Source organism: Uloborus diversus, chromosome 4 (assembly GCF_026930045.1).
Source record: "Uloborus diversus isolate 005 chromosome 4, Udiv.v.3.1, whole genome shotgun sequence".
Taxonomy (NCBI): Eukaryota; Metazoa; Arthropoda; class Arachnida; order Araneae; family Uloboridae; genus Uloborus; species Uloborus diversus.
Window position 1 is genome coordinate 98962161 of NC_072734.1, and position 14747 is coordinate 98976907.

The 14747-nt window shown below is 36.6% G+C and overlaps 1 protein-coding gene across 1 annotated transcript in view; it reads left to right on the forward strand.

Moving 5' to 3' along the window:
- The first annotated feature begins 5289 nt into the window (after positions 1–5289).
- Positions 5290–14747, forward strand: part of LOC129219706 (uncharacterized) — a 40474-nt gene continuing 31016 nt past the window's right edge. Inside the window, exon 1 of the mRNA XM_054853992.1 lies at positions 5290–5486. Within this exon, the coding sequence (XP_054709967.1) occupies positions 5396–5486 (91 nt within the window). The 5' untranslated portion in view covers positions 5290–5395. The remainder of the gene's footprint in view (positions 5487–14747) is intronic.

Genomic DNA, 14747 nt, shown 5'->3' on the forward strand with positions numbered 1-14747 from the left:
TCTCTTTTTTTTGCGTCGCCTAACATGTGCGTCTTCGTGTCTTTCCCCCCCCCCCCCCAAACACTGAGCGTATTTTTTTTTTTTTTTTTTAAATTTCACTTGTGCCTTCGAACGTGTGCATCTTCGTTTTCATTTCTTTGTGTCCTCCCCTCGAGCCCGTGCAACTTTCTTATACGAGTATTTGGCCCTTTAAACTTGTGCGCCTTTGTGTTTTTTTTTTTTTTTTCTTGTGCCCTTTGAGAGTCAAAGGTTGGCGCTTTTTTTAGGGGACCTAGTCCGGCCCTGGTTGAAAGATCCATTTTTGGGTCCAAAACGTAAATTTCAAATTAAAAAAAAAATTTTAAATAAAAAAATAGAACAGACTTTAAAAAAAACTGCAGCTGGAAATTTAGTTATTCATTTATTTATTTATATTTATTTTTAGTATTATTATTTTTTTTTCAACCTGAACTTTTTTTTCGGACATGGGGCTCATAGAAATGAAACCTATACTTGGATTTTACATGGAAAAGTAAATAATGATTGTACATCAAAAAGTACACTCGCAAACAAACTGTGGGAAAAAAAAGAAAAAACAGTTCTTTTTGATAATTTTTTAAATATTTTAGGGGGGAGTACCATCCTGTGGGTTCCTCCTTGCTACAAATGCTCATCTTTTTAAACTTTTCTTTCTCTAGTCCTCCAGAAGAATGCTAACGATTAATATAATGCTCCCTCCCACTCCAAATAAAAATATTGGCTTAGAAAATATTGGGAGGGGGAGGAGGTTCATCTCCATATTTGCTGGTCCGAATCTATAAATTTTGGGCGCCCCCCCCCCCAACTAAATCTGCCCTAGAGGCCATTAGTGTATATTTGCAACGTTAATCAGTCTTAGTGCTAGTTTTTTTTTCTCCCCAGTTTCTTGGGCCGTCGGGTCTTTTAAAGCAGTGACCCCTCCCCCCCCTCCACACACACACCCACCCACTGCGAGGTTTACGGGTACGCAGATCCACGCCTACACATTTGGATTCAAGGGGTCGTTTTAAAAAACAACATTTTATACAACATTTTACAGAAACAACTGATACAATCGGTTTTGATAGTGTTGTTAAAGAATTTCCGCTAATGAAAAGTAGAAAATTACAATTTTAAGTTAAGAGGAAAAAATCTTTTCAAGTGTAAAAAAATTTATCGATCAGGTAATTTATAATCACATTTTTTTCTTCTTCTTTTCAAGAAATACTACCAGCATACAGTTTTAGATCATGTTTTAAATGTTTTTATCTAGAGAAAATATTATCTCTCATAATGCAATAATTTTTTTTTAACTATTTATTGTAATGTTTCGATCAACAGTATTTCCTGTTGAAGTAAGATTATATTAAAATGTAAAACATGTTTCCAGAACCGATCCTAGCAGGTGTGCAGAGTGTGCACCGCACAAGGGCTGCCAAAGCAAGGGACAGCCGCATCATATAGTTCTTTTAATCAAACAAAATTCCTTAAGAATTTCTCACAAGATAAACATAGTAAGTCAATTAAATATGCTGAATTTTAAATGTTCAATTATCAAAGTGCCAATTTTCCAACAGCATAGCATATTAAGAAAAATGAAATGTTTAGAGCACATATTGTGTTACTCCATTATCTATTAATATCAACTCATTATACACACATGATTCATTTGGTTGCAAAATTTGTGACAGAACTCGTAATCAGGTATGAATACAGGGGTGGGGCAATGACGAAAATCCCCCCCGTCCCGAATCATGAAAGGGTGCCTTCTAAAGGCCGCTAATGCTTCACCCAGCCTCCCAAGTTTTTATTCACCCTGGAACAATGCAGACATACATACTTTGTGCAAAAAAACTATGCTGATAGGACACTCTCGCAAGTATTTCAAACAAGAAAATTCTATGTTCAGCAGTCGCAATGGAAAATTGCAACTCCATAAACAACGAACTAAAATTTTTATTTTCCCCCCTTTACAGTCAATTTTTTCTAATTAAAATCACGAATGAACTACCCGGTTTCAGATCAAGTAGGACAGGAGGACAGGGCCCTTTGCCTCGGGTTATAAATTTTAAGTGTGGCTCCAAAACGAAGATCAAAAGGATGCTTTGACAAGACTAAAGAAGGTTTCAAACTGCGTTTTTTAGCACTTTAATTTCGGAAAATTTCGCTGGTTGAACCACCGATTTTAAGGATCCAATTAAGTCTCTTATTCACCCTTTCTTTCTTAATGTAATCAAACATAGTCTAAAAATAATAGGCTCCAAAATGTCTTTTCTAGAGACAGCCCTCTCTAACGTCATCAAAAATTGTTCAATAGCATTTTTCGAATTTCTTTTTCGAAATTTTTTGCTGTAGAGGGCCCTGAAATCCATTCCCTAACATTACAGCCGAAGATAGTCTGAATTAGCGTCTTTTGAGAGGCCCCCAATCCCCCCCCCTCCTCACTTACCGTATTCAAAAAACAAACTAAAATTGCGTTTTTCAATCATCAGTTTCGAAGAACTCAGGGAGAAATACCCTGGATCCCCCTTTTCTCCAACGTAATCACTATATAGCCCAAAATTTCGTTTTTAGACGGTTCCATGGAGCCACCAAACCCTTCCTGCCATAACTATAGCCTGAAATTGACTCCAGTTTCAAAAAACAATCCTTGAGGGCACACTGAACCCGCGCCCGCTCTTTGTCCCATCGTTATCAAACAATGCCTAAAATATGATTTTGGGGCTTCCATTTCTAAAAAATTCCGGATGGCTTATATGTAAATTTTCACGGCGCAAGGTCATCCGGCATCCCCCATCAATCGCCGAAGTGAAGTGGAGAAAAGTCTGCAATTGTATTTTTCAGACATTAATATCGAAAAATATTCAGAAAGATCCGCTGAAGCTTCCCGGTTTCCTTATACGTCACTAAAGATAGCACAAAATTGCGCTTTTTAGAGCCCCAAAATCCTTCCTTCACAAAAAAAAAGCCAAAAATTGATTTTAATTCCGAAAAATATTTCAGTTCGGAATACTTTCCCCGTTTCCCCTATCGTGTCCAAATCTAGCCAAAAATGTGTTTTTGAAACAATTGCGCCGATAAATTACCGGAGGAAAGATGTCAGACCCCCTAATGTCATCAAAGACAGCCTAAATTTGAGTTTTAAACTTCAATTTCGAAAACTTTCGATAATAGACGACCGAGTCTTCCTCCCTCCAGCAATTTCAACAAAGATGATCCGAAATGGCGTATTTAAAACTTCTGTTTCGGGAAGAGCGCCGATCCTTCCTAAACTAAGGTCACAAAAAATAGCTGCAATTTGACATCAATTTTGAAAGAATTTCAGGAAAGACCTTCGGCATTACTTTTCCTCTCAAGCCTCAAAAAATTTCCTAAAATGGCAATTTTTGACGACAATATTGAAAATTTCACCATGGACCTTGAATGTTCCCGTCTCATTGTCCTTGCAACCAAACACAACCAAAGATTAATTACAGCTATTTTTCATACGCCAATTTCGTATATTTTTGAGGGGCGTTCCCCCCCCCCCCCCTTCCTCTGATGTCACCAAAGACAGACTATAAAATGCATTTTTACGACTATTTAAATTTCGGAACCTATTACTTTCTCGAAAGATATAAATTGTACCTAACGAGTTTCTAAACTTTTTACATAAATTCATCCTTCTTCTGCTTTTTTTTTTTTTTTTTTAAATTTAGAACTTGATACAGAAATTTGAAGAAAGATTTTATATGGGCGTTAAGTATTTCAAAACATGCGAATTGCTCTTCAGGGGCGGCACATTAGGTCTTTGCACACAGGCGGCCGACACCCTAGGATCGGCCCTACATGTTTCAGATAATGAAATCTTGTTTTCGTTTAGTAAAATATTAAGCATGTCGTTTTGTTGTTGTGTGTGTGTGTGTGTGGGGAGGGGGAGGGGGGCATACAGCAGGACAATGTAAGAGGAGCGGCAAATTTTGTGCCTGCCCCGGGCGACAGAAACCTACGCTACGCCGCACTGTGGGGCGAAAACGCCAAACAGCGCTTAAAAGTGTTTTTAATCCTCTCTCGCTTGTTTGTTTACTCAGGCATGTTATAATGGATTTTTCTGGATTTGTTTGAGCGCAAAGTCCAAAGTTCGCAGGTTACGTAGCTAATTCCTTTTCAGGGTATTTCTACAGACCATTGATGACTAATTAATATTAATTTCTAAGAGGACATAAGAGGACATTTTTTTGTAGAACATTTTGAAAAAAATAACTTTGAATTCCCCAGTTTTCGGTGCTGATCAAAACCAATTATCTGTTTGAATATTCGATTTTTTTTTTTTTTTTTTTTGTTCTTTTACTATTGTCGGACACGAGAGAAATTAAATGTACCCTCCATTAATTACGAAAAAGATATATATAGATTGCTTCAAAGGCAATTTGTCTTTATTCATGGTTCTTCATTTTCTAAAGGCTATCTTTAGCTTTGTAATGGACGAAGAGCTCTAAAATTCCAGTTCTGATTGCCTAAGATATAGGCCTGTGCAAATATATTAATCTGCAATTGGTTGAATATAGAAAAAAATTTGCCCTTTTAAGCGGTTTTTGTCGTTTTCCGCCCCACTGTGCGCCACTGAAACAAAAACTAAAGCTAGGGCAAAAATTTTCTGCGGGAGGGCACGATGCCTGCCTGGCGGAAGGGGGCGATACTACTTTTTGTCAAAGATTTAGAAAAAATTCTGTGTAATTAGTTGATTTCGTGGAAATTAGAAACCGTTTTCAGAACTGAAAGTAACAGGATCACAAGAAATTTGAAAGATGTGGGACAGCAAAATCCCGCCTCTCCCCTTGTTGGGTATGTCTGATTGCACACGATTGACGAGATGAACTGAGAAGTTACAGAACGATACAAATGCTATTCGATAGTAACTTTAAAATAAAATTCATCAAGGCTCTTTCTTTTTATATAAATACGAAAATTCCGCGGCCACACCGGAACCCTTGTCGCGGCGCACCAGTGTGCCGCGGTACACCGGTTGTCTGTAACTACAGAGCCACGGAGGTCCCTACTAGTCCCTTATGTGTAACGGAATTCTAATTCGAAGTTTAGCGACTGCGTACTTGATACTAAAAGTCTAAAAGATCGATTTAAAACTGGGAAGGGATAAGAAAATAAGAATACAAGGAGATTTTTTTTCTTCCTCTCTGAAGAGGAGACACGTATATGAGAAGATGCTCTACGCGGGTTCATCTCTAATTTAAAAACAAAGAGTAACTGCAGCCGTAACTAAAATTTTGTTATTGTTGTTTCTGTTCGCACGTTCGCAATCGCACTTCGCGCTCGTGACTTCTTGCCATGTGCTTTAAAGTGTAAAAACGTGGGTAATATTTTTTGCTTCCTTATTAATATCTGTTAGAAAACAGACACCATGTCTATTGATGAGGAGCGAAATAAAAAGCGCAAGTTCGCTTCTACTTCATCCAAAGAGCTACTCTATTCCGAATATGTCGGTACTTCAGGTATATTCTTCATCTATCCTTCCTTCAATGCTTGTGTTATGATTTGAATGAACGTATGGCAAAATATTATTTGTCTTACTTTTGGTGAATATTTTTGTTATTTTGCTTATCCTGTACTACTAGTCCTAATCCTGTACTACTAATACCCTGTACTACTAATTTATTGCATTTCTACGACAAGGTTACCTCAGCTTTAGATAACAAAAAATGTGTGGATGTTGTTTATATTGATTTTCAAAAAGCTTTTGACAAGGTACCGCATGTTGCTCTTCTCAGCAAGTTAGCTGACATTGGAATAGGAGGAAAAACTTTACTTTGGGTAAGAAATTGGCTTACTGGTAGGAAGCAAAGAGTAGTTGTGAGAGGAAATCATTCTAATTGGAGTGATGTTTTAAGTGGGGTTCCTCAGGGATCAGTTTTAGGGCCTCTTTTGTTTATTATATTTATGAATGACATCAATGAAAATATTTCTGGAAGCATGAATTGTTTTGCTGACGATGTAAAAGTTATGGGGATTGTCGAAAATGAAGAACAAGTAAAACAGCTGCAAGAGGATTTAGATCATATTACTAAGTGGGCAGATAAATGGGGTATGGCAGTTAATGTAGGGAAATGTCAAGTGCTACACTTAGGTCATGGAAATAAGCGTATGAGATATCATTTACAGGGTTCAGTCATAAATCAGGCAGAAAATGTTATGGATCTGGGTGTCTTTATAAATCAGGACTTCAAGTTTAGTCAACAGTGCAGTATTGCTAGTAACAAAGCCAACAAAATGCTTGGGTTCATCAATAGATCTATTTCAAACAAATCTAAGAAAGTTCTTCTGCCTTTATATAGGAGTTTAGTAAGACCTCATTTGGAGTATGCTGTGCAGTTCTGGTCGCCTTATCTGAAGAAAGATATTTTTGTATTGGAAAGGGTTCAAAGAAGGGTAACTAAATTAGTAAGGGGACTCTCAGATTTAGATTATGATACCAGACTTAATAGGCTTAACATGTACAGCCTAGAGCAAAGGAGAGTCAGAGGGGACATGATTCAGTTATTTAAATTTATCAAAATGAAAGATGTAAATGGATTAAATTTTTGCGTGGAAAGCAGGACAAGGGGTCATTGTTTTAAGCTATTTAAATCTCAGGCTAACTTGGAAATCAGGAAAAACTACTACTTTAGCAGGGTCGTGGGCACTTGGAATAGCTTACCGGAAGAGGCGGTAATGAGCAAGGGAGTGGATAGCTTTAAGAGGGCCATTGATCTTCATTGGGGACTAATTAATTGACTAGGACCAGCCTAGCTGGGCCCAGAGCCTGTTGCTGGTCGTCACATTTGTATTTGTATTTGTATATATATATACCAAGGGCGATTCGGGAACTGATGTCTGCGGGAGGTAATGGAGTAAGTTATGCTTTTTTTTATGAGTAAAAATGTATTGATTTCACGCATAATTTCTAGAGAAGGGGGCAATACTCTCATACTTGTTGATATTTTAAATTATTTTTTGAATTAAAGTCATCCCGTCGTCATTGTCGTTTTTCGCTATCAAACTATGACATCTTCTGAAATGACTAGGTGACGATGGCCGTGATTTTCGTAAAGCATCCATAGAAAATGCAAATTAAAGGAAAAAGAACTATAAAAATGGGATAAAGAGTTAAATAAAATCAGTTGCGTTGGTGACCATCATAGTAAGATAAAAATATATGAAGTATCTGTGCACACAACTTAAACTTATCTGCAGGTATTTAAAACAATAAATAGTAGATAAGTAAAATTTTCAGTAGTACAATGCTTATTTTGCTTTCAGTCATGTATCCATGAAAGCAAGTGATTAATTTAACTACAGATTTTCAAGATAACCTTTTTTAATATTGATATTAATTTAAAAATTTTGAGTGAAGTAATGTTTGTAGCAAATGTATCTGGACAGAGGCATATGTATCCACAAGCGCTTGTGCGTCTACAATAGCTATGGTGGCCATTTTTTTTTTTCCTCAAACGGGACATATGGGCAGTTCTCAAAAGGTGGGAACAAATAAGTTAACTTTGAGCAATTTCAAAAATTTTCAAATTTGACATCAATTTTGCTTTTATTCTATAGTATGCATACCTATAACACAATATATGAACATGAAAACACAGCAGGTATTTGTAAAAATTGTTAATTAGCAAATTAAATCAGCAGTCTGTAGGTAACAGATTTTGGACATTGTTGTCCTGTAGGCAGGGTTGGCCGAATTGGACCCAATGGTTTTTTTTGAAAAAACCCATTTAAAAAAACCCATTATTTAGCCCACTTTTGAGTTTTTTAAAATTTTCTGAGAAGTTTTTAAAAAAATTAATTTAAATACTTTCATAATTTTAATCGGAACGGATGTGATATACCCCACCCTTGGCGACTTTTTCCTGTTGGCGCCAAGAAAACGATGTATGACGACATATGTCATACATCGTTCTTAGCGATGCTTTTTTAGCGCCAACAGGAAAAAATCAGATAAAAAAAACATGATCAAAGCACTTCAGAACACAATATATATAAAAACAACATAAAAGCACAACAAAAAACATCACGAATATATGCTTCAAAAATTTACAGGGCCGGGGTTTTTTGTAAACATATTAAAATACAATGAAATAAATTATTGTATTAATTACAAGTCGAAATTAATGCATTAATTTTTTTTTCATCATTTCTCAGGGATACGAGCCCTCGGTCTCATAGTACTTTCGTAATGAGACCTCGAATCGCCGGCCCTGCCTCGGTCTCATTACGAAAGTACTATGAGACCTCTGGCTCGCCAGGACCTCGCTCCGCTCGGTACGTTATCCCTCCGACTGTTAATATACATTACAGTCGGAGTATGTTCACAGTTATGTATACTACAAGAACCCCTCAAGGATTTGTAAAAACAAAGAATTTTGGAAGTGAGAGGTTTTTTTTTTGAATTCTAAAATAAAGAACTTACCTTTTTATATGGTATAAATATTCACACTCAGTCTAAAGCAATACATCATATGACAATGGCACGTTACAGATACACACCACGTTGGAGTTAACTTTTAATTAACCTTCAAGAAACTGGCATTTTCTAAATGTTTTTACTTCAAAACACAACTACTGAATTTAATCTAACACAAAATAAGCATTCCTGTAAGGTATATTGCACGAAACAACACCACGTATCTCTCCTGCGTGAAACCCAAGTAAACAAGTTTGAACAGATCTGTAAGATTGCCTTCGGGTTGCTAAACACAGGTTAGGTTGGCCAGGGATGCCATGCATAAAAAATTATCGCCTCATTGGCGAGAAAAATATTTTAATTTTGTGCAAAAAAATCGAATGTCGCCAAATGGGGGGGTATATCACATCTGTACCTTTAAATTTCTTTTTTATTTATTCTTCATCACAGACAATGAACACAAAAAATGAATTTTGAACTTTAATAGTATTTCTTAACACTTAACAGCATTAAAAAAATACTTCAAAGATTTTAAATAAATATATTTAACTTTTTTCTTTAACTGGTCAATAAATAACTCAAATTATCTTGACTAAGTCCTGTCTCGTCTGATTTGCTCAATATTTGTAGATTGTACAGAGGAAACTACTCTAGTTAAAAGGCTTTCAGGTGAATTATTTTCTGCAAACCAACACGTCACAAATCTCGAATAAACACAAGGTATATTTTTAGAAATTAACAGGTTTTTCAAACGGTCAACAGAAAACAGAACAGGATGTACAGTATTTTCATTATCTTCGAAAAAGTTTAATATTTCTTACTCTGTACACAGAAGTAGAAAAACAGGCAACATTCAATTCAAAGAAATGTGTTGATTAAGCTGGAATTCAGTAAAAACTGATTTAAACTACTTGAGGTTCTACAGTAGTTTTGCATAACAAAATGATATACAATAAAGTAAAATGCAAAAAAAAAAAAATGTAGTAATTAAAAACGAACAATAGATTTTATCACTCGAGAAGTAACTTTGCCTTAACTGTTGGTAATAATGAAAACTAAAAAAAATCTGAAACTTCACCATTCTTGGGTTTTGTAGTCTTTTATACTTTTCTTCAGAATATGCTGAATTTTAACTAGTTTTCCAGCTTTTTTACCAGAAGACAATTTTTGCACTTTGTCTATACACTTACGCTACAATATGCTACAAGTACCCCCACATTTTCCCTAAAAAAAGACAAAAAAAAAACCCACATTTTTTTTAAAAAAACCCAACTTTAGATGGGTTTTTTTGGATTTTATTTAAAAAAAAAAACCCAAAAAACCCTGGGTCCATGGGCTTTTTAAAAAAAACCCGGGTTTTTGCCAACCCTGCCTGTAGGTAACAGATTTTGGACATCATCATAATGTCAGTTTCAGCATTTTTGACAATTGTTAATCTGATTTTTAACTTTTCCAATGAAAATTTTATTTACTACTTTTTGAATTTTGCAATTTAATAATAACGAGGATATTAATGCAGTACTTGAATGGCTATACATACTGCTCTTTACATATAATAAAGTTTTGGAATGATTTTGAAGAAGTTGAAAGGTAAAAAAAAGCTTCAAATTAAAAATAATACAAATATAAAAAGTGACATCAGTTTTAATAATGAATATTTTTTCTAATGTCATAATAATTGAAACGATGTCTAAAAAAAAATTATCGAAAAGAGAAATTCGTATTTCTATTTGGAGATTGTCAAATTATCTTTCCAAAAGAAAGAAGAGAAAAAAAAATAAAGAAAATTAATCTGAATTCTGAAATTTTGAATCCAAATTATGTTTTTCGCAATCACGAACTGAGACAGGACCCTACTCATTGGAGTTATTGTTTCTAGAAACGGCTCCTGTCCCCCCCCCCCCCTGTACCGTTTCCACCTCTTGTGTAAAGACGACAAGAGATTGCATGGTCTTTTAGAGACGTTTAATCAGCATATCACTATGTACAGCTATATTACAAATTACAGATTATTTAATGTTACAAAGATATTTTGAACTGCGAGAGCCGCACTCCGCGACTACTCTGCCCTTTGCATCACAAGAGTCTCCCCCCTTGACCTCTTTACTTTCTCTTATATATGGGGATTCGTTTGGCGGGGAATGCACCCCTGTTTACAACAGTTAGACGATGTCGACAAAATGCGTTAAGATCTCTTCCTCCTGCTGTCTGTGGTTTTCAACCGCGTTGACAAGATGGCTGAAAAATGTTCCCTATAGTGTCACAGACATCATATCACACCAAACGGAGAAAGTTTATGTGCACAACAAATGTCCAGCTTCGGATGGAATTCAGCTATTCTGAAGATCTAATTTCGAACATTTCTCAGAAAAGGGGAGCAAAAACCGTATTTACGTGTGGTCTTGTACTTATCCAGCTCCCATACTGGTGACAGATATAAAACACCCGCGTTACATGTTTTTCTGTTACAACAGCAAACAATCTGGAGAAATCGCATCGGTATAGCTCCTTCCCCCTTAGAAGAACTTTTCGATTAAGAGAAAAGTTTCATTTTTCTGGTGATGACACTCACGTACAGTTGATTACAAAAATAGCACTTCTCTAGGCAGTACTATGCTAATTCTGGAGTTGTAATTGACTCGATAACTCAATTTCCATTTTAAAACAAATAAACTACTTTACAAATTTACTTCTACAATGTAAACACAGTGCTAAACTTGTAAGGGTCATATAATTAAAATAGAAAAATCATATATGAATTACAAAAGAAAACAACAACAACATTAATCATAAAAATAACGCGTTCAAAAATAACATAATTAAAAGTAAGCACATCCAACTACTTTAATTATTCATGAACATTGTTAACGTGCTATTCATTAGAACGCAGTACGAGTATACACAATTAACCAAACCATGCAATGAAATTTAAAATTATACAATTTGTTATAGTTAAGATTAACAACATTTAACAAATATATTCAGCATATTTTACCGGCATCCCGACATATGCTAGTCTTTCCCCCAAGTTAGCAAAACAAACTAGGTCACTCGTTTCTTTCGTTCCACCATGAATCCTTCCCGCTCGCGACACTTCGTATAATGCGCAAAACATAGTAACTTGAGAAGTATCCTAAGTTGAACCCGCGTAAGGGGATTCCGAAAAACGAAGAAGCGATGCTCTTTTACTTGCAGAGCTACTGCGTTCCCTCTTTCTCGCCCTGGAGAAACTCGACACTTGGACGCTCTGATAGCAGTTAGTTTTGCTTTCGGGATCCTATAAAGAAACTTCCCCGTGCTCGAAGATGCCTCTGTATTATCCGAACAAAGTACGACCAAATTTCCAAAACTCTTAATTAAATCATTCACTAATTCTGTGACGAGAACCGGCACCATTTCCTTTCCTAATTCTATAAAATGTATACATTTTAATGGAACGTTTTCCCGAGGATTGCACAACATTACGTTCTCGAATGAACCTGTTTGATTCGTATTTTCGGCTTCGGAACCGTTCCTCTCACTAACTTTCGGATCACGATTTGAACCCCTGTTGCGAGCTGTGCTCAACTCATTACTATTATTATCAAAAAGGACCACTTGCGAGGAGTTTTCCTCTGTTCCGGAAACCAAAACCTGCCCCTCAACATAAAGACAAGTTTTTTTCTTGTCATCAAGGACATCCTCCAGATCTGAATTTATATCAACAACTGCTGCCCCATTGCCACATTTAGTCAGTGAGAAATTTATATCAGAACCCGGGCGGCTCCCTCCCGCTCATCGAATCTACCAGGGAAAATTCATAGCCGGTCCTTTCTTTGATCAACACGGCCGTCCGATTTCCCAACAGGTACCGATTTCGATCAAACACATCTCCGCAAACTGCGGCTTTTGTTTTCACTGTACCAAAAGGCCCTGAAATTTCTATTTGAGCTAGGGGTAATGTTACTAAATCCAGACTTAATGGTTGCCTTATCCTTACCTTTTGATCGCACCAACTCGATTGTTTTACATATTTAGCGTTGACTAAATCAATGGTCGATCCTGTATCCCGATATAAATGTATCGGATTCCCATCCACGGTACCCTCGGTGTACGAAATCAAGCCCTCTGTTAGTTCTGCCGTCTCTATAAAATTTATAGTTTCTATTTCAGAATAGATACAATTGACATACTCCACTCCGGCTCCCTTTCCCAGTTTTGGACACGCAGGCTTAATGTGACCTACCTCATTGCAGTAGTAACATCGCGGAGCCGCGCGTTTTTCGAAATCTTTCCGCATTTGCACGTTAGAAGAATTTGCCGACTTAGATGTCTGTTTTAATTCTCCCGTTTTACTTCCTGTTTCTTTAAAACCAGTACCCTCCGCAGAAAATTTAAAATTTCTCTTAGAATTTTCCTCAGATTTTGAATTATGTTTTCGGGCTTCGTCGTAATTATCAAATTGTTCTGAAAGTTTGGCGGATGATTTGTAACTAGTCCAGTCGTCTAGAAAATGACTTTTCATTTCTGGACCGGCACGTTTTTTTAACTGATCCACTACCATGAGCTCTTTCAATTGGTCAAAACTTTCTATTTCCAGCCCCGCTAACCATTCATTTAAATAATTTGTGATTTCAAAAGTAAAATCTTTCCAGGAATTTTCAGGTTTCTTTTGATGTTGAGTGAACTTTTGTCGAAAGACTTCTGAACTTAATTTATATCTTTTTAGCAACACTTGTTTTACATGATGGTAATCCGATGCTACTTCTTCGGGTTCCCTCGCGATCAGCTGCACTATATCCAGTGGCAACAAGCTAAGCAAATGAGCGACCCAATTTTCCTCGGGAATTTCAGCTCTCTTTGCTTGTCGCTCGAAAATCACCAGATATAGGCTGATGTCCGATTGTTTCGCATCAAATTCAGGAATTAGTTTCTTAATGTTTAAGCGCGACACGATAGATGATGGAGGTACTCCATTATTATTTTCAAAAATAGAAGGGTTTTCACATTTTAATTTTATTATTTCCAGTTCGTGTTTTCTTTGTATTTCATTTTCTTTTAATTCGAGTTCTCTTTGTTTCTCCTGTTCAGCCCTTTCCTCCTCTAATTTCCTAGTAGAAATTATGTTTTCGAAGAGAGTCCTAACAAATTCCTCTTCGTAATCGTCGGAAATTGTAATTGCCTTTTTAAGTTCTACAATTTTCATTTCTGAGGTAACGGTTACCCCTAAATTTTCCGCCAGGATTATCAAATCCTGCTTCTTTCCCTTTCCGAGGAACGCCATTTCAAGGAATACAAAAATTACAACAAGAAATTACTTAATTAGCTAATTAGAAAGCAAAAGAAAGTTAATGTACTCGTACTTGAGTTCCCACAGTTAACTTTTAAATGACTTAAAATGTACACAATTTTCCCGTACAAGATTTGCACTGTCATACATTTAACTAATTAGAGTTAAGCAAATTCCAAAACTTAAAACTTAATATAGCAACAAGTCAATGACAACTCAAGAAAAAGCAAAGGTACATACCCCAGATTTTCCTGCGCGCCTTTCTTCTTTTTGTAATCCACAATTGGCACGTGCACAATAGATTTTCTTCGGCAAGATTTGCCCACCAACACACACACACACACTTTTTTGAAGGTCAGCTTGACCTTTTCACAGTATGGTCAGTTTGACCATTTATCGGTTGATCAATATGATCACAAAAGCAGAACGTTGACGGCGTTTCTGCTCTTAAACAGGTCGGGTTGACCCTCTCTTCAGCGCGAACACAAGCCTCCGTGACTGGATTCCGCTACAGCAACTTGCGGCGAGTTTGACCGTTTCCAACGTTGCACAGATCAAGGTGATCTCTTCAGCATATGGTCAGTTTGACCCATCCAGCGCAAACAGCGAGATCCTGGAGAACTCAGAAACCTTCGGTCAGTTTGACCGTTTCCAACGCTGCAATCCTAAGATCAGGGTGATCTCACAATCTTGTGGTCAGGTTGACCACTCACAAAGCGAACAGCAAATTTTTAAGAGACGCGAAAGTTTCAGTTTCGTTCGTCATTTTTCCTTTTTCTCCGCTTTACAAGAAGACGAAAACGAAAAGCCCCCTTTTCGCAAGAAGGGAAACAAACTCCGCTTCAAACAGCTGTTCGGGAATTCTTCGAGGAGCGGGAGAAAGCATCGACTTTTCTTCTCCCCTCGTTTTCTTTACGAGCAAAGAGTCAGTTCAGGGTTATCTAAAGCATCCCACTTCTGACACCATTTTAAGCTGTACCGTTTCCACCTCTTGTGTAAAGACGACAAGAGATTGCATGGTCTTTTAGAGACGTT